This window comes from Ambystoma mexicanum, chromosome 12, assembly GCF_040938575.1.
Source record: "Ambystoma mexicanum isolate Mex_15411 chromosome 12, UKY_AmexF1_1, whole genome shotgun sequence".
In the NCBI taxonomy this organism is placed as follows: domain Eukaryota; kingdom Metazoa; phylum Chordata; class Amphibia; order Caudata; family Ambystomatidae; genus Ambystoma; species Ambystoma mexicanum.
In genome coordinates, this window is record NC_090936.1 from 626,530,225 (window position 1) to 626,556,897 (window position 26,673).

Here is a 26,673-nt window from a genome sequence, read left to right on the forward strand (position 1 = left end):
CTCAGTCTCCTCCTCTTCGTCCAAGTACTTTCAAATGTCAAATGTGAGGGAAGAAGGGCAGCTGTTCTAAAGTAGTCTACAATGGCCAGGGGAGGGCTAGGTTGTTCAACAGGGAAACGGGGGTACCATGTCTCGTCCTAGGGCCGCCTCCTCTCTCTTACCCTCCTTCTGTGTCCCCGAGATTTATAATCCTTCCTGACGTTACCCTGACTGTAGGAAAAAGGGTAACAGCATCCTACAAATGCTTCAGGGATTATGGGTTCATCATGAAATGGTAAGGGGAATACCGGGTCCCTCTAAGGGACGTCCTTGCCCGAATCCCCAAGAACCCTGCACCCAGGGGATCCGCTCTTGCTTCTTCACCCCCAGGGTCAGGATCCAAAAGCGATGGCCTTTCCCTGGCCAACTGAGAAGGGGATACAAGGGGAGTAGATGCGAGGACGCCCTCTGGTATCTCACACCATTTAACGCCAGACTTGAGTAACACAATGGTGGAGGATGATAGGGAACCAGCGTAGTGGTGCTTGATAGGGACTCTGGATGGAGACCTACCAGATATAAGGACTCAATGGTGGTACCAAGAGAGTAATGGCAATGGGAGAAAAACCCTTGCTGTAATTTAGGTTCAAAAAGGCAACAGTTCCAGAAGAAGGATGACTGATTAAAGATTATTCCGGGCAAAAAGGAAAAAGGAAATAGGAAATAATCAGCAGCTCTGACTGGTGGAGGAAAAATATTAACAAGAAAGGACGTCAAGTCAAGAAAAGCAGGAACATGGGACAGCAGAAAGGAAAACAAAGCAAATTCCAGAAAAATAGGAGGCAGGAAGGAGCGAAGGAACAAGCAACTAGAAGAATGACAGCGTTGGTACTCACCAAGTTGAGATGCGTTTGCTCGCCGTCTCTTTCCCCGATATATGCATTAACGGTTATTGTGGGAAGGCGCCATCTTGGATGGAAGACTAAACCGCTAAACGTGAAAGAACAGCACCTCGAGGAAAGCGCAAATGTCGCCATAGCGACCAGGATGGCGTTCTGACACAGTAAGGCTATGCATGCAACATTTCTGGGCCAAACAAGTGAACTAAGAAAAATACAGTAAATACTGCTAAATAAAGATTACGTAAAGAACCTATCGATTGAAAACGTTGGTTTGGGCAAGGCTAACTATTAAAGGTGGCTAGCCAGCTATTAACTGCATCAGGCATGCTACCACACAGAAAATGCACAATTGGATGCAACATGAACTGTCACATTTCAAGTAAAGCAACACAAACAAGGTTTGTTCACACTTAATCAGAGAACAGACTAAACACTTACCTGCACCCCATAAGTCATAATATTTCGTGTCCACTGCTTGCCCAGTTTTTCCTAGCAAAGAAACACATTTAGTTATGAATGTATTTACTTTAAATTGTAACATGCCAAGAAAATAAGCATTAATTCATCGATTGCTTTCCATCAGTGTACTTTATCAATAAATACATTTCTCTGCCATCTCTTACAATCACCGTCTTCTTGACCCCCATTTAGGCTGTATACAACATCTTAAGTGCATGCTTTCAGCACTAACAGACATTGTATCAAGAACTTTGCTTTTCGTAATGTTTTCTAGCAATGTCACAAAGTACTTTAAAGAGGTTATAAAGTGCATAGTTGTGCTGTACACAACATATTATGAACAATGTTTATGACAGAAAAAACAATTCATGCATTGATCTTGCTAAAAAAAATTGACTTGCAATGGCAATGATTTACAAATAAGGAAACAAAATCGTTGACGCATTAACCAATGTAAAGTGTAAACAAAGTAAAAGTTTGTCTCTATATTAGTCCAGTTTGATACTTTTTATTTGGACGAAGTGAAAATACTATGCCGAGAAGAATGAATGCAGGGGCTTTCCAAATCATGCAGATCTTAATCTCATGGTAAAAAGCAAAGTTTGGAATAGACCATACAGTTTCACATCAAAAGCTGCAGTAATTTGCACACGTTCCGTAAGTGCACGGCTTGCATGCAGTACTGCTATCATCTAATTGAACAGCTATAAATGTACATAGTAGCAGTGTTAGCTTGCAGACAGACCAGTTGGAAATATTACACTGCTTTAACAATGCCTTCAGTGTTCATGCTACAGTTTGCATGTATGTGTGCACATGGGTTTTCTGTACATTTGCAATACATAAGGAACAAATAACTGCAGAGAAAATGTTTCTATCCAAACCACATTAAACTGTCATCCACAGCCAGGCACACGGGTCCCAGTGCATATGATCCAACATGAGGACAAGGGACATGCAACTCGCTGTATTCCACAGTTTCTGGCAAACTAACACTCAGCCAGACAAATTGGCTAGGACTCCGACTGCTTACTGAAAGTTTCAAGAGAGCTACAATACAGAGAAATGAGAACTACAGAATGAGTGTCTCTAGTGTTCACCTTGTACCAAGCCTTACCACAACTTAACAGAACTGTTAAGGACCTACAACCACTTTTCAGCAGGGCCAAGAACTAAAGGACATTAAGGGGCCGATTCATGGAACAAACGTGCGCCGAAAATCTTCGCGCAAGCATGCGCAAGCATGCGCAAGCGGAAAAAAACAGGCGCACGCGTGCGATTCATGGAAGTCCCTGCGCGTGTTCACCGCGGGATGTGCGCCAAACCCGTGCATGGCGCACAAGTCACTGCAACATCGCGAAAAGGCGTGCGCGACGCGCACAGTGAAAGCGCACAACCTCAGCGCACACACCAGAAAGTGGGCGGGACATGGGGCGTAACGCGCGGAATGGGGAACAACACGCGAAAATAAGGGCGTAACTGGGGATGTACTGCAGGGAAGCAGACGGAACGCCCACACGCACTCGAACCACACGTATTCATGGAATCGAATAGGGCAAAGCCACGCACAGCCAAAGACACGCACAAGCTGAAACACGGCCGCCACACGAAGGCAGGCGGTAGAGTCCCAGCGCATCAAAAAAGTGGCGCGATTGAGTGGGGTACGTGGGTTTCAGGGGTGCGCGAGAAATTCTACACGCGATTGGCCTGGGTACGTGTATTACAGGGGTGCGCGAGGAAATCTACACGCGATTGGCCTGGTACGTGGATTTCAGGGGTGCGCGAGAAATGCTACACGCGATTGGCCTGGGTACGTGTATTACAGGGGTGCGCGAGAAAATCTACACGCGATTGGCCTGGGTACGTGGATTTCAGGGGTGCGCGAGAAAATCTACACGCGATTGGCCTGGGTACGTGTATTACAGGGGTGCGCGAGAAATCCTACACGCGATTGGGCCTGTGCGAGTGGGGCAGTGTATTACGTAGGTGTGCGGGAAGTTGAAGAGGTGAATTGCCAGTGTGGGTCCTCCCAGGTCTCCCCTCTACCCCCTCCACGACCTCTGCAGACAGCCCACACCACAGGGGACTACCCTGCACCCCTGGTCATGTCCCGCAGGCAGCCCATCCACCATGGGCATGCCCCCCAGCCAAGCCCCATGTCCCCTTGCACCCCCACCCCCCAGCACTGTGGGGCACCTGCCAGCAGGCCCCCAACGATGTCCCCTTGCACCACCACCCCCCAGCAGGCCCCCACTCATGTCCCCCTGCACCCCCACCCCCCAGCACTGTGGGGCACCTGCCAGCAGGCCCCCAACCATGTCCCCTTGCACCCCCACCCCCCAGCAGGCCCCCACTCATGTCCCCCTGCACCCCCACCCCCCAGCACTGTGGGGCACCTGCCAGCAGGCCCCCAACCATGTCCCACTCATGTCCCCTTGCACCCCCACCCCCCAGCAGGCCCCCACTCATGTCCCCTTGCACCCCCACCCCCCTGCAGGCCCCCACTCATGTCCCCCTGCCCCCAGGTCCTGACGAAACGCAATCATGGCAGTAATGGGCAGCATACCCAGCACAAACACCCAGCCAAGGATTGCATCCACCCACATAGTAGATGCAATTACATGATACAACCCCAATGGCAAGTATGTAAATGAACACATGTCCGTCACACACACATACACAATGGGTGCAAGTGAATGTCAAAACCCAGATCATGACATGCATGAAACCAATGAGAAAATACCACTAATGTAAGTAATAAATATATGTATTAAAGATGAAAATGAAGTAAAGAAATAAAACACACAACAATGGGGATGACAAAACAAATGGTCCATGTCCGAGAACTAATAGAAAAAATCAAAAAACAAAGGAATCCAAAAACTAATGTAGTCCAAAGCAAAATAATGGGGGGAAAAATAAGGAAAAACCATTGCCTCATGGTGAACACAAATATAAATCCGACAAATGTTTTCCAAACATCAAACTATGTACAAGAATATCCCAGGGTCCATGAGCCCAACACCATAAATGAAACCTACTACTACTAACTAATAATAAAAATATATACAGAAAAATGGCCATTGTCCAAGCGGTCCAAAAAAAACTTAAAAAATAAAGGAAACCTAACACTAACTAACTAAAGAACTATATACAATGGCAGCGGGCAAGTCCTGCGGCTCACTCTGTGATGTTGCCGGCCAAGGCATCCTCGAACTCCATGTCGATGTCCCGGAGGCGGGACTCTGTCCTGGCCCCGAGGTCTCGCAGGGACAACCCCGTGTCAACCTCAAACTCCCTGCGAGCTTCCTCGAGGCATTCAGCCAGCCTCAACGCCCGACGCATGGAGAAATCCGCCCTGACCATGGTGAGCCGCTCCTCTTCCGCCCGCTGCCGCTCCGCACCTATCCGCTGGACCAACTGCTCCCACACGGAAGACACTGCCATCCCTGGGTTCTCCTGCCCTCCGGTCGATGCCTGCCCCTCTGATCTTGATGGCCCCGAGCCATGATGCCTCCCACGTCGAGCCTGCTGCTGCCTCCGACGCCACTGCCTCTGCCAGCACGACGGCATCCAGGCTGATGGAATCCACCGATGCCGTCGTGCACGTGCCCTGCCAGATGATGCCGGCACATCCTCCATCTGCAGGGGGACAGTTGCTGGTGTGTCCACCGACTGTGGCAGGGATGGGGTCCCCACCGAGCTGGCTGCGTTGGTCGGGGCAGGTCCACAGGGGGCCCTGGTGGCATCTGGGCCGGAAGACGGCATGGAGCACGACTGGCGCATAGCCTCCACAGAGGAGGAGAGGGTCGCCAGAAGGCCACACACATGTAGGAAACCCCCGACCATGGCGGCTCCCAAATGGTTCACGTACGCACGGTGCTCTTCGTGATGATGTGCATGCTCCTCCCGGGAAGCATGCACCTCATCACGAATGCCAGCCGTGCGCAACGCGACACCAATCAGGACCCTCTCCACACGGCCAGGGGTCCCCTCGTCCGCAGGTAGAGGAGTGTCAGATGACATGGACATCTCCCCTACCTGCGGACGGGCCTGGGATGGGGCATCCCTGCTGGTGCATGGTGGTGCAGTCACAGTGTCAGGGACAGTGACATGCACAGGCACCTCCACGGCGACCTGTGCTGCCTCCTGCCCCTGGCCCTGGACTGCACCACTTGCACCAGCAGGGATGCCCCCACCAGGCCCCATGTGTGGCTCAGTAGCGGCCTCCTCCCCCTCTGGAAACCACCAACCTGGATGTCTCCACGCCGTCTTCCGCCGGTGCAAGCCCCTGTGGGGGCTCACCCACCCCTTCCGCTGCAGTCGTGGTGGCATCCCCGCCGCTCTGCTCCACAGCGCCTTCTCCGCCCTCTTCTTCACTTGCCACTGTGTAGAGGGAGACATAGAACACAAGCATCAGGGTACTGTACAATGGTCCCCTAGACAGGAAGCAACAGCAGATGAGTGGCACTGTCATACATCACTTCCATCATGTCCCTCCACAACACATGGGTCAGTGCAGGCAAAACACATACAGTAACAGGCATGGCGCATGCCATGGACATTGGCATACATGACCAAGGGACTCATGATTCATACAATGTTGGTTTTAAACTCACATGCATCATGGGTCTTGCCATCACATGCACATACCTCACCGTAGTTCCATCCATCTGGCCTCGTACACCACAGACGCAGTGGATACAAGGATTACTAGGCTGCATCAGTGAATCTGAACATTGTCACAGACATGTCTCATGCATCCATGGCAGTTACAAGTCACAGACACGCAGGTCAGACACACACACATGGACACCATACGTGTACATGGGACGAGCACCCATCCCTCACCCCCACCCATGTCCAGGAACAGAGACTGCCATGCTTCCATGTGTCCATTCCGCACAGAGCCCCCCATGTTGCAATAGAACACATGCACCAACCATGTGGTTCACACATCACTGTACTCACATGCCTGACCATGATGTCCCTGCACACACACATACGTACATGGCCTATGTCACACATACAGGCAGGTATCAGACAACCAGCACACTGCAACATGCCCTGTCTCACACAGTAATGCTTGGCCACTTACCGGCCAACTCCAGATGGGTCTGCCTCCGAAGGATCTGGGCGTGGAGCGCTGGGTCTACGCGTTCCAGGACCCTCATCTGGATGTCACTCAGGCGTGCCCGGCCCCCCTCCGCGAGGCGCCGGGCCTTATTGAGGGTCCTGGACCTCAAGTCCTCCCAGCGCTTCTTGATGTGCTTGATGTCGCGGGTTGCCACCCCCTCCGCGTTGATGGCAACCACTACATCGTCCCAGATCCTCTCCCGTCCTTCCTTGTTGGCGCGTGGTCTTCCGAAGAGGGCATCATAATGCCCCAGGACATGCTCCACCAGGACACCAACTTCCTTCTCACTGAAGCTGGTGGCCCTCTGCCTCTCTGGCTGGGGGTCGCCACTGGTCTCAGATGGTGCTTGCCCCGACATGGCGACCCCGAGGCAGGCGTGGGTGGGCAACTGGGTCTGGGCTGTGGAGCGATGGTATCCCAGTCGGGAGTCTACTGTTCCAGCAGGGGTCGACACAGCAACTGGACCCCTGCAGATGGCTGATGTGCAGGCACCAAATGGCAGGGCACGGTGACAGCAGGCAGGCAGCAGCAGATGGCACGTGGGAGGCTGCTCGGGGCACTGGGGGGGGGGGGGGGGAGTGATTCGGCCTTCTGGGCAGGAGCGTGGTCTTCCGTGTGTATTCGCGTGGCCAGCTTGATACGGAGTGATTTGGCACGTGAAAAATCTGCACGTCAGCGTGTAATTCGAGGAAAGGCCCGTAGCGCGTAAGCGCGTCTGCACGCATACGCATTTTCATTGGACCAAAGGCCCTCAGCGCGTGAGCGCGTCTGTGACGTGTCGTGCGAGGGTGTATCCCTCATTGCACGTGATGACAGAACAAACGTGGATTTCAACCAATCGCGTGTGAAAGTTCACGGCACCCCGGAACACACGTACCAAGGCTAATCGCGTGTGGAACTACCCGCGCACCCGGAAAAACACGTACCCAGGCTAATCGCGTGTGGAACTACCCGCGCACCCGGAAACACACGTACCCAGGCTAATCGCGTGTGGAAAACTGCACGTCCGCGTGTAATGCGCGTAATCGCACGTGAAAAACTGCATGTCTGCGTGTAATGCGCGTAATCGCGCGTGAAAAACTGCACGTCCGCATGTGACGTGACGCGCGCGTGCGTTTCCCTCAGCACGGGTTAAAGGTGAGCGGGCCCAGCAGTTCGCTGTACGTGCCTTCCGTGGAGACCGACGTGTGTTGCTGCTTCCAGTTGTTTCGCGCGCCATCTACTTCACAGCTCTCAAGGACGCATCTCTTCTTTTGGCGGGGGTATTGGCTACGCGTGTTTTTCTGCATCGCGCTAGTCAGACGGTGAGTCGCAAACGCTCCTTTTCCCACTGCGGGTGCCCCTGTGTATTGCACCCATTTTCGATGTCATCGTAGCCTGCGTGTCCCACGCGTACGCGTTATTCGTGTTACTGGGTGCCACCGCGTACTGCGGGAGGTCAAATCCACGCACGTAGGCTGCAGGGTTGCGTGCACGGTTTTACTGCAGTTTTGGGGTGCCTGAGCGTTGCGTGACCCGTCACTACATCACCGGGGTCACATACAGCCTTGCAGGTGCAGGGGGGCTGTTAACATCTTGCTTCCCACCCCCTTCACCCCAATTGCCCAGGTCAATTGTGGTGTACACCTCCCATTGGCACCACTCCATCTGTGCCAGCACTATTACATCTGTGCCATGGTTGGGAGGCCACCAAAGGAGAGGGGCGCCTCAGCTGGGCGTACTCCTCGTGGCGGGCGTGGTCGGGGACGTGGTGATCAGGGAGTAGGGTGACTCCAGGGTGTCCAGGGCAGCCACAGAGGGGGAAGAGGCAGGGGTGCGCCACTTGAGCACAATGTTGTGCCATGTGTTGGTGCAGCCATGCCACCACCCCCTGTGGTTCCGGGGGATGCAGCTCCTGCATCTGGCACTGGCACCCGTATGACCCAGCAGTCCGTTCCATCGACTGCCACGGGCCCAAGGGTAGCGGTAGCTGCAGGTGCAGCTGTGGACACCGCCACCCAGGCTCAGGGTCTGCCAGCGCAGGCTGCGTTGGCACTTGAAGAGCCCTTGGTAGATCTCCAACAGGCCAGGGGGAAACCATAGGGGCACGCCGGGCTGCTCAGACCAAGACACGTGTCCCTGGGGCAGTCATGTCATCTGCTGCCCCGAACAGCCGGGTGTTGGCAAGTGCAGGGGCAGATGCACCCAACAGCACCCTGGTTGTGAGTCTGCCAACCAGGACCGTTGCGGTCAATGACCCTGCCACAGCTGATGTTGCTGCGCAGGGTCCATTAGTCGGCACCCAGCTGCCACTGACACAAGTCAGGCCTTTGGTCATCCCTCCACCTGCCACTCCCTCGGCTCAATCCACCGAACCCACTGGCCATACTGGTCAGGGCGGCATTAGCCAGCCAGGGTCTGCACCACAGTCCAAGAGGAGGAAGGTTGCACCTGCAGCACAGGCTGGGACCCCACACACAGCCACGACCTCCTGCACGTCGAGGAAGAAGCCTTTCTGTAAGCAGGAACTGGACTTCCTCGTGGACTACGTGCGGGGACACAGCCGTGACATGCTAGTGGGTGCCAATAGTCGGACTACGGCTGCCCAACGTGACACCCACTGGAAGCATGTTGCGGAACATGTCAGTTCATTCGGCCATGAGGTGCGCACGGCGCAGGAGTGCAAAAAGCGCTGGAATGACATCAAGCGCAGCACTAAGGCTAAGCGTGCCTCAAATTACAACTTGACTCTGGTGACTGGCGGTGGGCCTGCACCAGAGGAGGAAGAACTCACTCCGCATGAGGCTCTCGTTGCGGAGTTCATACCACCAGAATTGGTCGAAGGTGTGGGAGAGATGCTGGACTTTGATGCCCAGTCCAGTGAGTGTTGATGCGTAGTTGTTGAGGACGTGTGTGTTTCACTTGTGGGATGTGTTGTGCATGATTGCTGCTACATGTGACGTGTACATGGTTCTGATGTGTAAGTAATGCAATGCTACCGTCATGCATGTCTCCTCTGCCTGCATGCGGGACTCCATGTGGGCATGCTCCCTTGCCCCTCCTCCGCCACTCTGCACCCCAGTTCCACCTTTGCACTGGTCTGCTACATTCTTGCCAATGTGTAGTTTCTTGTTCATGTGTCCTGTGTAGATGCTAACTTCCAGCTTAGAAACTGCCAGACATATGCCGTGTGGTACAGCCTTAGTACTCGATGCAGGGTATCCCACTTGTACTGTGCATGGGTCAGATGTCCCGCAGGGACATGAGTGCCCATTCATGCTCCATGTGCATTGCACGCATGCCCCTATGTGTCCTTGACTGGATGATCACTGTAATATGAGTCCTTGGTTACATACATTGCCTGCCATATTATCGGCCTCCCCATGTCAACTGTGGCTCAGTCCTGCGTTGCACACATGTTTAGGCAATGACAATCTGTGTGGCTCACAGGCCTCAGCCTGTTCAATGGCCAATGACTCTGTCCAACTCTTGTCGTGTCTTCTTCACACGTGGCTGGCCTCCGGATCTTCCATCATGTGTCCTGCCCACTGTCCCAGCATCATTAGCAGTGTTGTAATTTGAATCACATTAAGCTGTTGATGCCAGTCAACACTGCTTGTCAATACACAGGTGTATGGGCAGCCTTTTGATACCATGCTAGGCATCCCTGCTTTGGTACTGGGGTGGAGGGGTGCTTGGCTGCTAGACATGGTACACATTGAATACACAATGCATGTGATGTCTGAATTTGACATTGCACTGCCTTCACATTTCCTGGCACACACCATGGAGTGCTTGTACATGTAGGTAGTGAGTGGCGTACACATTTTCAGCACTGCATAGACCCACTTCCATGCAAACTGCCACCTTTCAACAGGTCTGATCACAGTGGCTATTCAAAGTAGACCCAGCATGCATGCCAGGTCATATGTTGTGTGTCACATGTCTGCCGGATGCCTTTGCTGTCAGTGTGTGTGTTGTGTGCTTCTGACATGTGTAGTGACCTTTTCCTCTCTATTTTTCAGGTGATGACGCAATGGATGCAGAGGATGGTGTTGTCATGCCAGACACAGGGTTGGTAAAACCACATCAACCCGGCACTAGTGGGGGTCGTGGGGTGGTAGGCCACGAAAACCCCCAAGTGCTGCAGTCCATCCTGTCTCTGGCTGCCTATGAGTCCAGCCTTGATGACGACTCTGACGTCCATGTTGAGTTGGATGAGCATCAAGTCCATGTGTCAGGGGTGAGTGATTCTGATGTGGACACTCCTCTGTCTGCGACACCTGCACTGAGGGATCAGACAGTCTTGGTTCCTCCGCCCGTGGTGGATCGGGACGCAGGGTCACCCTCCACACCAGTCACTGATGTGCCTGGGACATCACGTCGACGGGGGAATGTAGTCGTGCAGCCGCAGGCGGTGCCAACACAGCGAGGACCTCCGGTCCTTGGGTCCCGCAGGGGTCAAGCCCGGCAACGCGGTCGCCGCGCGCAACCGCTGTATACTGAGTGGGAGCAAGACATGACTGCCAATTCCGAACGGCAGGGGGCAGCAATGGAGAACATCGCTGACAGCATGGAGCGTGTGGCCCGATCTGTGCTCCCCCCTGCTAGGCAGGTGCTTCTCCAGCAGCAGGCGGCACGGTCCACGGCCCGCTCGCTCAGGCTGGGCATGGCGGCCTCAGACAGGGCACACCAGGCTGAAATGTCGTCTCTGCGTCAAGCAATTGCTGCTCACGCAGAGGCGCACATGGATGCCCTGAGGGAGGAGTACGCCTCCCTCAGATCCACTCTGGGTGTCCTTATGATGTCCCAGAGGCAGCAGGCAGAGGAGAGGTTTGCACAGCTTGAGCGCACCATCTCAGCTGAGCTACAGGCTTGCCGGGAGGTGCAGCGGTTGTCCAGCCAGGCCTTGCAGGAGGAACTCCGTGTTACACGTGCTACCTTGCAAGAGGAAGCACGTGTATCACGTGAGGTTCTGCATGCAGACCTATGTAACATCGCCACACAGAACCAGGCTCACCTGTCCGGCAGACTTGCTGCCGACGAGGGGCAAGCTGCGGCTAGGCGTGGCCAGGCTACTGTGCCACGTCCTCCTTTCCAGGATGAGCCAGACTCGGACGACCATCTATCTCCCACATAGGTCGTGCTGTGCAGGCGTTGAGCCCATGGAGGTATTTTTTTTTGGCTCAGCATCATCGCATGTGGATGTTGAGCAGCACCCTGTACCTCCCCCCTCCTAGGTGCCTCCCCTCCCCCCCGGGTCGTATGTGGCCATTTTTGATTTTTCTTTTAGTTTAGTTAGTTAAGTTTCTGTTTGATAGTTAGTTTAAATAGGTAATGTAGGTTTTCCATAGTTAGTGTAATTAGTTAATAGTTGAGTTAGTTTAAAATTTGTAGTCTATTGTGCTTTCATGTGACAGTGCGGTGCCTTGTGGTTTTTGAAGGCATCCACTGTCTGTTCCAGCTGGGCCCTTCATGGTTGTCTTGTGTATGTGTTTGCTGCTTGGGTTCCTTGACTCACATATGCCACTCCTGCCTCCCTTATCCATGGGCTCGCAAGGATGGTTCGGTGTTACAGAATTTTACACAAGGGCTTTGGACTGTCATATCTGTGGCATGTCTGGTGCTTTGTGACTTGTGTTGACACCCCATAGTCGGGATGATTTAGGTGTAATTGTCCACTTATCAGCTTTTGCTAGATGGGGTGTGTCATGATTAATGTGGACATTGATTGCTATGCATTGTGTATTATGTCTCATATCTTTCCTGTACACGTGCCTGTTGCAATTCATGCTGTAGATAGTGTTCCACACTTTGGAAGTCAAAGACGGACTGATGGTGTGATTTGTGATGTGACTCTCTGACATGGTCAAGTAATGAGATGCCTGATGAGACACACACAGATCACTTTGATGCATTAATCATTTGTTTCATGCACTTTCTGCAGGGGGATGAGGCACCAGAGCACCTTTGCCAGCAGACATGGCCCATTGGACGACGGAATTCCTGACCCGTTTGTTGGTGCCCACATGCACATGTGTGCACGAGCAGAGCCACAGTGATTGCAGACCCACATCCTAGAACTGAAAAATTGGTTCGGGAAGATATCTCGCGCTCACACCTGTATTTTGACAAGATTCCTCTACAATTTGTGATCAGAACAACATCAATTTAAAACCATCAATATAATGATTCCCAAAGAATGTTTTTTTGATTTATCAAAGAAAAAAGCAGCCTTTAATTTGTCAGAGAAAGAACAGCCAAACAGCCGACACGTGTTTCGACCTTGGGTCGTTATCAAGGCTATATATGAAATTATACAGACAAATAATGTATGACAATTGAAAAAATGTATAAATAATATTAAAAACCATACCATATGATTCCACATGTCAGGTCAGGATGAGAGAGGTTTTTTTTGCCATAGTCAAATGTTTTAAATAATATGAAAGAAAATCACAAAAATCAAAAACCAAAAATTAGTTCATGTATCCCCATTCTTCACAAAAACTTCCAATTTTCACTAAAGTTTAAACAAACAACAATTAGTACTTCCAAGTGCTTGTTGGACATGATTAGTTACCATAAAGTCCCATTTTTTGTGAGGCCACTCTAGCTAGACCAAAATATAAATTTCCATGAATTTATAAAGTTAACTGTGGTCCCCCATTAGTACTTGATCAATCATGCAATATTGCTGTAACTAAGGCTTACCCCATTTGCAAATCTCTAGAATTCTCCTGTGTTGAAGTGTAACAAATCACTCGATTATTCCTGGTCCTGAGTTGTCAATTCAATTATTCAAATCTGTATAAAAGATTCCTGTTTTAATTTGATTCATTAATATAACTAAACTGACTAGTATAATGGAATAATACAAAATATTAAATGGAAATGCTCACCAGCTTTTAACGATTTAAACTTCCTGAAAGAATTCTTATATATAGCTGAATGCTATCACCAAACTTTTTAACACATAAATGTGTATCTGATAAACAAAGTTCACCTGCAAAAATAATAATAAGCTCATTTGTATAAGTCACTACATTTGATTCCATCTCCTCTAAAGAACATTAATCTTATATTTTCTTGAAACTCACCATTCAAGGGGTTCGATCCCAGGTTTATTGTTATTCTAGAGAGATCCTGCACCCATCACAGGATCCAATATACTTTTTGCCCGCGAAAAACGCGGGCCGTACTTGCAGTGACGTCACGCGCACACGGACGCGATGACGTCATGCGTTTAATAACGTGATGACGTCACGCGTACGAGCGCGCGACGTCTACTCTAATGCTTTTGAAACAAACACGGGCATGTGGCTAAATATATACGTTACCAGGTCCAGCACCAAGAAACGACAGGGGAACCAATGAAATGTAATTTGGTTATCAATTTGTCGGACAAACACCTCTCAGAGGTGGAAATTGCCGTGCTGAATAAAGGTTTGTCTTTTGCACCGAGTGTAAAAACAGATTTTGTGAATTTTCAGATTGATATTTTCAAATTCATAAGAAAATTGAAATTAAAGAAATATTTTGCAAATCAGGTGAAAATGTTTCAGCCCAAGACCACTTTGAATCCGCTGAGTTTGTACTCTATCTCTGACATTCACAATATTACTACCTTGACAAATTTAAATCAAGATACTATAGTGGATATAGAGTCAATTTGTCAAACATTGGGTGTCAACACCAGACATCTTGATTTAAAAGAATTAAAACCAAAATCAAAATTCACCCCTCAACTGGGTACAGAGAATGTAATTGAAACTTTTCACAAAGCTATCATTAAAGATATCCATAGACATATGGATAGTGGATTTTATAAGAGAAAGGAACGCAGATCCAATTTAAGGAACTGCAAGTACGGGCCGCGTTTTTCGCGGGCAAAAAGTATATTAGATCCTGTGATGGGTGCAGGATCTCTCTAGAATAACAATAAACCTGGGATCGAACCCCTTGAATGGTGAGTTTCAAGAAAATATAAGAGTAATGTTCTTTAGAGGAGATGGAATCAAATGTAGTGACTTATACAAATGAGCTTATTATTATTTTTGCAGGTGAACTTTGTTTATCAGATACACATTTATGTGTGAAAAAGTTTGGTGATAGCATTCAGCTATATATAAGAATTCTTTCAGGAAGTTTAAATCGTTAAAAGCTGGTGAGCATTTCCATTTAATATTTTGTATTATTATTCCATTATACTAGTCAGTTTAGTTATATTAATGAATCAAATTAAAACAGGAATCTTTTATACAGATTTGAATAATTGAATTGACAACTCAGGACCAGGAATAATCGAGTGATTTGTTACACTTCAACACAGGAGAATTCTAGAGATTTGCAAATGGGGTAGCCTTAGTTACAGCAATATTGCATGATTGATCAAGTACTAATGGGGGACCACAGTTAACTTTATAAATTCATGGAAATTTATATTTTGGTCTAGCTAGAGTGGCCTCACAAAAAATGGGACTTTATGGTAACTAATTAATCATGTCCAACAAGCACTTGGAAGTACTAATTGTTGTTTGTTTAAACTTGAGTGAAAATTGGAAGTTTTTGTGAAGAATGGGGATACATGAACTAATTTTTGTTTTTTGATTTTTGTGATTTTCTTTCATATTATTTCAAACATTTGACTATGGCAAAAAAACCTCTCATCCTGACCTGACATGTGGAATCATATGGTATGGTTTTTAATATTATTTATACATTTTTTCAATTGTCATACATTATTTGTCTGTATAATTTCACATATAGCCTTGATAACGACCCAAGGTCGAAACACGTGTCGGCTGTTTGGCTGTTCTTTCTCTGACAAATTAAAGGCTGCTTTTTTCTTTGATAAATAAAAAAAACATTCTTTGGGAATCATTATATTGATGGTTTTAAATTGATGTTGTTCTGATCACAAATTGTAGAGGAATCTTGTCAAAATACAGGTGTGAGCGCGAGATATCTTCCCGAACCAATTTTTCAATTTGTATCATTGTTACAAACTTCGTGGGAAGTTTGAGGGTAAGATATAACTTGCTGCCGACCCGTTTTTTTCAAAAAATTTTTGGTGGTAAATAGCGCACATGACCTAATAGCGATCCCACAAGTGTTTGGAAACACATCCTAGAACTGCTGACATGTTCCAAAGAACTCCAGGCAAGGTGAGCATCACAGGGGGGCCACGACACAGCAAAGCTTGCACCAGGCGAGTTGCACATGCAGGCTTAGTCACAGCACTGAGGGTGAGCTTAGACGAATATTGGTGTTGAAGCACACAATGCAGCTCAGATGTGTTTGTGGACTGATGGCTGTTGATAGTAGGGTTGTCTGGGACACATGCAGGGGCAGTGGCACATACCCTGCGGTACACCAAGGTTCATTGAGGCACTTGTATCAACCATGTAGCCTTCCAAGACATGGAAAGGGGCAGCTCACAGGGACATACAGCAAGGGACATACTTGGGTGCAGTGCATGTCTATTCCACGTACTTCATGATAAATGCACTGCCAACTTTGTTTTGGTCATGGTGGTACGCAACTTGCTCTGTAGTCATGGCTTGCCATATGGGTCTGTCTGCTTACCCAGGGAACATTGCATGTTGTGTGAATTGTGACACATTGGTGTTCCATTTGCCACGCACCCACCAGCGCCTGACTTACTGCATTGACTGTGTATGACCCGTCACAGGGGTGATGTTATATATGGGTACGAAGCATCGAGCACTGATTGTCTGTTTGTAGAGTAGTTTGTTGCTATGGGGCATGTTTTGTGTTGTGTTTTCGTGTAATTGGCACATACAGGTTGTTGACTGTGTCTCTCTTTGCAGCATTGCAGTGCTCCTGTAACCGGCCCTGAAAGTGCGCAGGCAGGAGGCCAGCACTCAAAACCAGAGCTAAGTGTCTTGTTGTTTTCCTTACAAACTGCCCTGCATAGGCTTGCTGGGGAGTGTACTGATGCATGGATGTATGTGTGGTCCTATTTGGTATGTTTTTTTCCCTAATCACCCGTGATCCTATGCAATTATGAAACCTGTACCCTCTACCCGGTGTTCCTGCTTCCCGTGCCTATCCAAGCAACGTTCCCCGACCCTCTTTCCCCACTGGGGTTGCGGATGCCTGTGTAAGCCCCGAACTTGCAGGCGCCAAAACCCTAGAGGGGGTGGTTGGTTCGTACCACTCCTGAGCCTGGACTACAGAAGGCCATGACAATGATGTCCAAGTTTGTTTGGATTGTGTATGTGTTCATGCAGGTTGTACATTTTCGTGCATTCCCTAGTTTCATGTGTCATTCCTCCTCCCCTCACCTGCCACTCATTCCAGTCATCCAGTGTGTATACACCTGTCCTGACTGCATATCCCTGAACCTCATTCCGCACCATGATCTCAGGGGCCTGTGTAAGTTTGACCTTGCAGGCACCCGGGACATGGTGTGGGTGGTTGTTTCATGAGACTCCCGTGCCTGTACAGGGGACCTGTGACAGTACACATCCATTCATGGTGCATCATCCTATGTCATGTACCACACGTCTCACATCCTGTCGTGACATTGTTCTGCTGTGCTACCTTGGTTGTTGCATCATTGTGGTAGTACTTGGCGTTTGTGAGGTACTGCTACGTCAAGTCATCTACTGGAGGGTGTTTGGGTTCGTTTTCATGCCTTGGATTTTGTGATTTTGGAAATGAGTGTGGATTCTGAGGGTTCAGGCATCTTTTTACACACAAGGTGGGAGATGGACACGAAGGGTAAAGGTGATCCTGTGGCCAGGTGGAAATGAGGGTTGGAGGCTCCATGACCCAGGTGCAGTTGTTCAGTGGGTCATGGTCATTTGCGCGGGGGGGGGGGGGGGGTTGTTGTTGATAGTTGCATTGCCCTGCAGTGTGATGGGAACTCTGATATTGTAATGTTGTTGTCCTATGTACATGTTGTGTTCTGCTGATCAATGCCTGTTCATGTGTTGTGTTTTCCTTTCAGGTGCGAGGGGATAGTTGTGGTTTGACATGCTGGGGTGTACACATGGTGGATGTTCACATGTGATGTGTAGGGAACACTGATGGTCTCTTGAGTGAACATGCATATGTGGAGTGCATGTCCCTGCAGAACCACACACTTGCACTCGGATGCACTCCATGTACTCCCACCCTTGCATATCCACGTGTACACTGTTTGCCTTCTGGTACCCACTGTGTCCCGGCAGCACATGTTCTGTGACCGATTATGGTTCCAGTACATGCCTAATTTGATGTAGTCTGTCACTTAGATGTGATGCTCAGGGTGTGCATCACACGCAATGGCTGTTCACTGTGCTGTGCGCTGAGCAGTGTGATGCAGGAGTGGGACACTGCACACGAGCTGCAGTGTTGATTTTGCAATGCATAATGTGCATATAGACAGGCATTCATTGTGATGTTACGTCTACGACTGTTGCAATGCATTTGGAAATGACTTATTTTGGGTGGGACATTTTGTTGGTCTGTCATTTCATCTGATTCCGGGTCAGGCATCATTGTCCGATGCCACTGTACATTTAGGACATGGCAATGTGTACCTTATTGTTACTGCGTCAGTGTATGGGTATTGCTTGCCATGTCATGTTGATGTTTGGGAGGGTTTGACTGACATGACAGTGATGGCCATGGCCTGTTTTGCAGGTGTGTGTGATGCACACCTTGCATGTCCAGGTCATCCGCTTCTCAGAGCAACTAGCTGGGGGTAGGTTTCTCTCCGCAGCAGGGCCCTCCCCCTGGAACAGACTTCCTGCCTGACTTGAACTTGAGGGGAACCATCTCCAGTTCTGGAAGCACCTCAAGACCTTCCTCTTTGCTTCTGCTTACTCTCTGCCTCTCCCTTGCAGAATTCTTCACTGGAACTGCACAGGAGCTGCTACTGGGACACTCACCAACCTCGGTCCCTGGCCCAGCCACTGTCCACTTGCACTGCCACCCTGGCAACCCCTGCACTGCAGTACTGTCTCTCTATCCCTACAGCCCTCCCTTCCCAGCACTTGTCTGCACTTACCTTTGCAGTTGCCACCAGGCGACCTATGTATTATTTTTTTGGCCTACTTCCCCTGTACTGGACTCCCCCCCCACCCTTCCCCTTGCACTTTTCCCTTCCCCCTACCCCTGCACTTGCACAATCTCAATGACACCTGGCCTAGTAGTACCGTTCTCTGTGTTCCCTTGTTCCCCCCCCCTGCCTCATTGCGCCTTGGAATACTTGTGTATGGCCCATGTCATGTCACATGTCATATGTGTGCATTTTGGTTGCACAGGATAGCTTGTGTTTAAGTAGCTAGGGATGCAGACGATGTGGCACTTCCATGGCAACTATCTCAGGGTGGTAGGGTTGTGACAGTTGACTGTCACTTTGTCATCATCGATTGTCACCTGGTATGTGCCAGGCCTGTGTGCACTCCGCAGGGGTGGGAGTTTAGGTGAAAAATGTGGCCACAAGCTGGGTCCGGGCTTCCTCGCCACGTGCCCTGTCCCCTCCCATGGGCAGCGCCTGTGCCTGTGGTTGGGGATGTGGGGGCACCACCATGTCCACCGTGACGCACTGCCGTGTTGCAACATTGTGCAGGACACATGCTGCCACAATGATCCTGCACACTACTGGTGGTGCATAGAGTAGTTGCCCACCAGAGCGGTCAAGGGAGCGGAAACGTGACTTGAGCACTCCGAATGTGCGCTCCACTATGCCCCTGGTTGCAATATGGGCGGCGTTGTATCTTACCTGGGGTGGTGTGGTGGGGTTCCGGATTGGCGTCATCATGTGGTTGCTCAGAGGGTAGGCACTGTCCCCTGGGGAGGTGATAATAATTGAGATTATTAGGGTTGGGATATTTGTCTGTGTGTGACTTGCATGCATGTGCAAGGGCATTTGTACTGACCTAGGAGCCATGTGTCGCCATGCTGCCCAGCTTCCATGGCCCGGCTCAGGGCGGACATTCTGTATATGAAACTGTCATGGGTGGAGCCAGGGTAGTTTGCATAGACAGAGGTGATGATTCCCTTTGCATCGCATACTACCATTGATGGAATGCCAGTGCTTGCGGTTTCGGTAGATGTGCTCAGTGGCCCTAGGTGGACGTAGGGTCACATGGGTGCAATCTATGGCACCGAGCACTTTGGGGAAGTGTGCCACCCTGAAAAAATCCAGGACAACGGCCTGCCTTTCTGCGGGTGTTCTGGGCATGTATATGTGCCTGCGGACTGAGGGGCGCGCTGTCATGATTGCCAGTACCTGGTGTAGGCAGCGTGACTGCATGGCCTGTGAGACCCCCGCCACACTATGGCAGTGGTCCGCTGAAACGACCCAGTGGCCAAAAAATGCAAGACATTGAGCAGCTTCTCCAAGGGGCTCAATGCTTGGGAGCAAAGGGTGGGGGATGTGAGGTCATCTTCCCACTCCTTGACCAGGTCTAGGATGATATGGGGTGGAAACCTATACCTGCCGTAGACCTGGTCGTCAGGCATCCCAAAAAGGCTTGTCCGTGGTGCAAAAATGCGTGCCCTGGCTATTCTCCTCCTCCTGCGGTGTCCCACGATCAGTGCAGCAACAAATGGGGCATTCATCGTCGCTGTATATAGGCGTTTGTTGTTTGCGCGCACTTTTATGCTGTCCGCGGGACGCCTCCGTGTGGGCGGACTCGTTGACGCCTGTGCACGTCTTTTGCCGTGCATGTGTTTCCCGTATTCGGGTGTCATCGCGTGTGATCGGAGGGGAGCGAGCGAACACGCGATTGGCCTGGGTACGTGTGTTTCCGGGTGCGCGGGTAGTTCCACACGCGATTAGCCTGGGTACGTGTTTTTCCGGGTGCGCGGGTAGTTCCACACACGATTAGCCTGGGTACGTGTGTTCCGGGGTGCCGTGAACTTTCACACGCGATTGGTTGAAATCCACGTGTGTTCTGTCATCACGTGCAATGAGGGATACACCCTCGCACGACACGTCACAGACGCGCTCACGCGCTGAGGGCCTTTGGTCCAATGAAAATGCGTATGCGTGCAGACGCGCTTACGCGCTACGGGCCTTTCCTCGAATTACACGCTGACGTGCAGATTTTTCACGTGCCAAATCACTCCGTATCAAGCTGGCCACGCGAATACACACGGAAGACAACGCTCCTGCCCAGAAGGCCGAATCACTGCCCCCCAGTGCCCCGAGCAGCCTCCCACGTGCCATCTGCTGCTGCCTGCCTGCCTGCTGCCACCGTGCCCTGCCATTTGGTGCCTGCACATCAGCCATCTGCAGGGGTCCAGTTGCTGTGTCGACCCCTGCTGGAACAGTAGACTCCCGACTGGGATACCATCGCTCCACAGCCCAGCCCCAGGACCCGGTTGCCCACCCACGCCTGCCTCGGGGGTCGCCATGTCGGGGCAAGCACCATCTGAGACCAGTGGCGACCCCCAGCCAGAGAGGCAGAGGGCCACCAGCTTCAGTGAGAAGGAAGTTGGTGTCCTGGTGGAGCATGTCCTGGGGCATTATGATGCCCTCTTCGGAAGACCACGCGCCAACAAGGAAGGACGGGAGATGATCTGGGACGATGTAGTGGTTGCCATCAACGCGGAGGGGGTGGCAACCCGCGACATCAAGCACATCAAGAAGCGCTGGGAGGACTTGAGGTCCAGGACCCTCAATAAGGCCCGGCGCCTCGCGGAGGGGGGCCGGGCACGTCTGAGTGACATCCAGATGAGGGTCCTGGAACGCGTAGACCCAGCGCTCCACGCCCAGATCCTTCGGAGGCAGACCCATCTGGAGTTGGCCGGTAAGTGGCCAAGCATTACTGTGTGAGACAGGGCATGTTGCAGTGTGCTGGTTGTCTGATACCTGCCTGTATGTGTGACATAGGCCATGTACGTATGTGTGTGTGCAGGGACATCATGGTCAGGCATGTGAGTACAGTGATGTGTGAACCACATGGTTGGTGCATGTGTTCTATTGCAACATGGGGGGCTCTGTGCGGAATGGACACATGGAAGCATGGCAGTCTCTGTTCCTGGACATGGGTGGGGGTGAGGGATGGGTGCTGGTCCCATGTACACGTATGGTGTCCATGTGTGTGTGTCTGACCTGCGTGTCTGTGACTTGTAACTGCCATGGATGCATGAGACATGTCTGTGACAATGTTCAGATTCACTGATGCAGCCTAGTCATCCTTGTATCCACTGCGTCTGTGGTGTACGAGGCCAGATGGATGGAACTACGGTGAGGTGTGTGCATGTGATGGCAAGACCCATGAGGCATGTGAGTTTAAAACCAACATTGTATGAATCATGAGTCCCTTGGTCATGTATGCCAATGTCCATGGCATGCGCCATGCCTGTAACTGTATGTGTTTTGCCTGCACTGACCCATGTGTTGTGGAGGGACATGATGGAAGTGATGTATGACAGTGCCACTCATCTGCTGTTGCTTCCTGTCTAGGGGACCATTGTACAGTACCCTGATGCTTGTGTTCTATGTCTCCCTCTACACAGTGGCAAGTGAAGAAGAGGGCGGAGAAGGCGCTGTGGAGCAGAGCGGCGGGGATGCCACCACGGCTGCAGCGGAAGGGGTGGGTGAGCCCCCACAGGGGCTTGCACCGGCGGAAGACGGCGTGGAGACATCCAGGTTGGTGGTTTCCACAGAGGGGGAGGAGGCCGCTACTGAGCCACACATGGGGCCTGGTGGGGGCATCCCCGCTGGTGCAAGTGGTGCAGTCCAGGGCCAGGGGCAGGAGGCAGCACAGGTCGCCGTGGAGGTGCCTGTGCATGTCACTGTCCCTGACACTGTGACTGCACCACCATGCACCAGCAGGGATGCCCCATCCCAGGCCCGTCCGCAGGTAGGGGAGATGTCCATGTCATCTGACACTCCTCTACCTGCGGACGAGGGGACCCCTGGCCGTGTGGAGAGGGTCCTGATTGGTGGCGCGTTGCGCACGGCTGGCATTCGTGATGAGGTGCATGCTTCCCGGGAGGAGCATGCACATCATCACGAAGAGCACCGTGCGTACGTGAACAATTTGGGAGCCGCCATGGTCGGGGGTTTCCTACATGTGTGTGGCCTTCTGGCGACCCTCTCCTCCTCTGTGGAGGCTATGCGCCAGTCGTGCTCCATGCCGTCTTCCGACCCAGATGCCACCAGGGCCATCTGTGGACCTGCCCCGACCAACGCAGCCAGCTCGGTGGGGACCCCATCCCTGCCACAGTCGGGAGTCGAAGGTCCAGCAGGGGTGGACACACCAGCAACTGTCCCCCTGCAGATGGAGGATGTGCCGGCATCATCTGGCAGGGCACGTGCACGACGGCATCGGTGGATTCCATCAGCCTGGATGCCGTCGTGCTGGCAGAGGCAGTGGCGTCGGAGGCAGCAGCAGGCTCGACGTGGGAGGCATCATGGCTCGGGGCCATCAAGATCAGAGGGGCAGGCATCGGCCGGAGGGCAGGAGAACCCTGGGATGGCAGTGTCTTCCGTGTGGGAGCAGTTGGTCCAGCGGATAGGTGCGGAGCGGCAGCGGGCGGAAGAGGAGCGGCTCACCATGGTCAGGGCGGAGTTCTCCATGCGTCGGGCGTTGAGGCGGGCTGAGTGCCTCGAGGAAGCTCGGAGGGAGTTTGAGGTGGACACGGGGTTGTCCCTGCGAGACCTCGGGGCCAGGACAGAGTTCCGCCTCCGGGACATCGGCATGGAGTTCGAGGATGCCCTGGCCGGCAACATCACAGAGTGAGCCGCAGGACTTGCCCGCTGCCATTGTATATAGTTCTTTAGTTAGTTAGTGTTAGGTTTCCTTTATTTTTAAAGTTTTTTTTGGACCGCTCGGACAACGGCCACTTTTCTGTATATATTTTTATTATAAGTTAGTAGTAGTAGGTTTCATTTATGGTGTTGGGCTCATGGACCCTGGGATATTCTTGTACATAGTTTGATGTTTGGAAAACATTTGTTGGATTTATATTTGTGTTCACCATGAGGCAATGGTTTTTCCTTATTTTTCCCCCCATTATTTTGCTTTGGACTACATTAGTTTTTGGATTCCTTTGTTTTTTGATTTTTTCTATTAGTTCTCGGACATGGACCATTTGTTTTGTCATCCCCATTGTTGTGTGTTTTATTTCTTTACTTCATTTTCATCTTTAATACATATATTTATTACTTACATTTGTGGTATTTTCTCATTGGTTTCATGCATGTCATGATCTGGGTTTTGACATTCACTTGCACCCATTGTGTATGTGTGTGTGACGGACATGTGTTCATTTACATACTTGCCATTGGGGTTGTATCATGTAATTGCATCTACTATGTGGGTGGATGCAATCCTTGGCTGGGTGTTTGTGCTGGGTATGCTGCCCATTACTGCCATGATTGCGTTTCGTCAGGACCTGGGGGCAGGGGGACATGAGTGGGGGCCTGCAGGGGGGTGGGGGTGCAAGGGGACATGAGTGGGGGCCTGCTGGAGGGTGGGGGAGCAAGGGGACATGAGTGGGACATGGTTGGGGGCCTGCTGGCAGGTGCCCCACAGTGCTGGGGGGTGGGGGTGCAGGGGGACATGAGTGGGGGCCTGCTGGGGGGTGGGGGTGCAAGGGGACATGGTTGGGGGCCTGCTGGCAGGTGCCCCACAGTGCTGGGGGGTGGGGGTGCAGGGGGACATGAGTGGGGGGCCTGCTGGGGGGTGGGGGTGCAAGGGGACATGGTTGGGGGCCTGCTGGCAGGTGCCCCACAGTGCTGGGGGGTGGGGGTGCAGGGGGACATGAGTGGGGGCCTGCTGGGGGTGGGGGTGCAAGGGGACATGATTTGGGGCCTGCTGGCAGGTGCCCCACAGTGCTGGGGGGTGGGGGTGCAGGGGGACATGAGTGGGGGCCTGCTGGGGGGTGGGGGTGGTGGGAGACATGGGTGGGGGCCTTGTGGAGGCTGCCCCTGGTGACTGGGGAGTGGGGGTGGTGGGAGACATGGGTGGGGGCCTTGTGGAGGCTGCCCCTGGTGACTGGAGGAGTGGGGGTGGTGGGAGACATGGGTGGGGGCCTGGTGGAGGCTGCCCCTGGTGACTGGAGGGGTGGGGGTGCTGGGAGACATGGTTGGGGGCCTTGTGGAGGCTGCCCCTGGTGACTGGGGGGTGGGGGTGGTCGGAGACATGGGTGGGGGCCTTGTGGAGGCTGCCCCTGGTGACTGGGGGGTGGGGGTGGTGGGAGACATGGGTGGGGGCCTTGTGGAGGCTGCCCCTGGTGACTGGGGGGTGGGGTGGTGGGAGACATGGGTGGGGGCCTTGTGGAGGCTGCCCCTGGTGACTGGGGGTGGTGGGAGACATGGTTGGGGGCCTGGTGGAGGCTGCCCCTGGTGACTGGAGGAGTGGGGGTGGTGGGAGACATGGGTGGGGGCCTGGTGGAGGCTGCCCCTGGTGACTGGGGGTGGGGGTGCTGGGAGACATGGTTGGGGGCCTGCTGGCAGGTGCCCCACAGTGCTGGGGGGTGGGAGACATGGGTGGGGGCCTTGTGGAGGCTGCCCCTGGTGACTGGAGGGGTGGGGGGAGACATGGGTGGGGGCCTGGTGGAGGCTGCCCCTGGTGACTGGAGGGGTGGGGGTGCAAGGGGACATGAGTGGGACATGGTTGGGGGCCTGCTGGCAGGTGCCCCACGGTGCTGGGGGGTGGGGGTGCAAGGGGACATGTGGCTTGGCTGGGGGGCATGCCCATGGTGGATGGGCTGCCTGCGGGACATGACCAGGGGTGCAGGGTAGTCCCCTGTGGTGTGGGCTGCCTGCAGAGGTCGTGGAGGGGGTAGAGGGGAGACCTGGGAGGACCCACACTGGCAATTCACCTCTTCAACTTCCCGCACACCTACGTAATACACTGCCCCACTCGCACAGGCCCAATCGCGTGTAGGATTTCTCGCGCACCCCTGTAATACACGTACCCAGGCCAATCGCGTGTAGATTTTCTCGCGCACCCCTGAAATCCATGTACCCAGGCCAATCGCGTGTAGAATTTCTCGCGCACCCCTGAAATCCACGTACCCAGCCCAATCGCGTGTAGATTTTCTCGCGCACCCCTGAAATCCACGTACCCAGGCCAATCGCGTGTAGAATTTCTCGCGCACCCCTGAAATCCACGTACCCAGGCCTATCGCGTGTGGGGACACCCGCACACCCCTGAAATACACGCTCCCCGTTTGCTGCTGCCCTTTGCGCTGGATTGGGGATTTTGATGGCTTTTCCCTGCGCAAGGGGCGTTTTTGGGGGCGTAACTGACGCTGCTGCAGGGTCGCTGCGCCACTCTGCGCCACGGCTGGTTGTGGATGTTGGAATCCATGAATACGCTGTGCGCCTGAATGTGTTTCGGCGCACGCGGCTGGCGCAGATTACCGCACGCGCACACTGTGCGCCAGCCACGTGCGCCACTTGTGCGCCAAATTCTATGAATTGGCCCCTAAGTCTTTTGATTACATATAAGCAACTAACAAATCTGCTACATATCCTGACCAGAAGCACATTTTCATTGAATCAAGAGGAAATAAGATCTGAAACATACCCATGCAATATTAGGAGATGAAAAACCTGTCACAACATCTGTTCCAAAAGTGCTATACCACCACCACAAAAACGAATAATACAGATTCAATGGATTTACAACTACAATTTATCATCCTCAAATGCAATACAGGTCCCCAAGGAAAGCATGTTAGGTGAAACTTGCAAAGAAGTGTGTCAACGCATCACTGTAAAACGAAAAAAGAAACACTGCTTCAAACAAGATGGCCACACACTAACGGACCTGTTTGTTCCGGTACCGCAAGGAGGTATCCAATTCCGATACACACAAGAACATGGAAACTAAGATTTTAAAGACACAAATTAAAAAAAACAAGAAGTTCCAAATACTGAGCATTCAAAATAAGCAGCCATGATTTGAAATGTTCATCTTTGGTGGTGCAGTTGTTTTCAGCAATACAATATTCGGGGAAAAGAAAAATGTACAAAATACATGCTTCTTCGGCCTCTTTACCCCTGGCTCTCACATTGTTTACCATGATCAGAAATATATATGTTTTAAAATTCACTAGGCCCTACTTTAGAAAGCATTTCTTGTGTGCCCAGTCTTTTTCAGTGTATAGCAAATGTTCAGAAAAAAAACACATCCAAACCGTAGCCCAAAAATTATCTTTTTTAAAAAGAAAATTTAAACCGGGGACCCTTAAGCAGTCCAATATTTCCAATTGCTGTGTAGCAATCTTAGT

The 26,673-nt window shown here is 51.8% G+C and overlaps 1 protein-coding gene across 3 annotated transcripts in view; it reads right to left on the minus strand.

The window, feature by feature from the left end:
- The window catches only part of FAM3C (FAM3 metabolism regulating signaling molecule C), a 655,720-nt gene that overhangs the window by 132,627 nt on the left and 496,420 nt on the right, over positions 1-26,673 (minus strand). For all 3 annotated transcript variants that reach the window (XM_069629081.1, XM_069629083.1, XM_069629082.1), the window contains exon 7: positions 1,320-1,370. In XM_069629081.1, the coding sequence (XP_069485182.1) occupies positions 1,320-1,370 (51 nt within the window). The remainder of the gene's footprint in view (positions 1-1,319; positions 1,371-26,673) is intronic.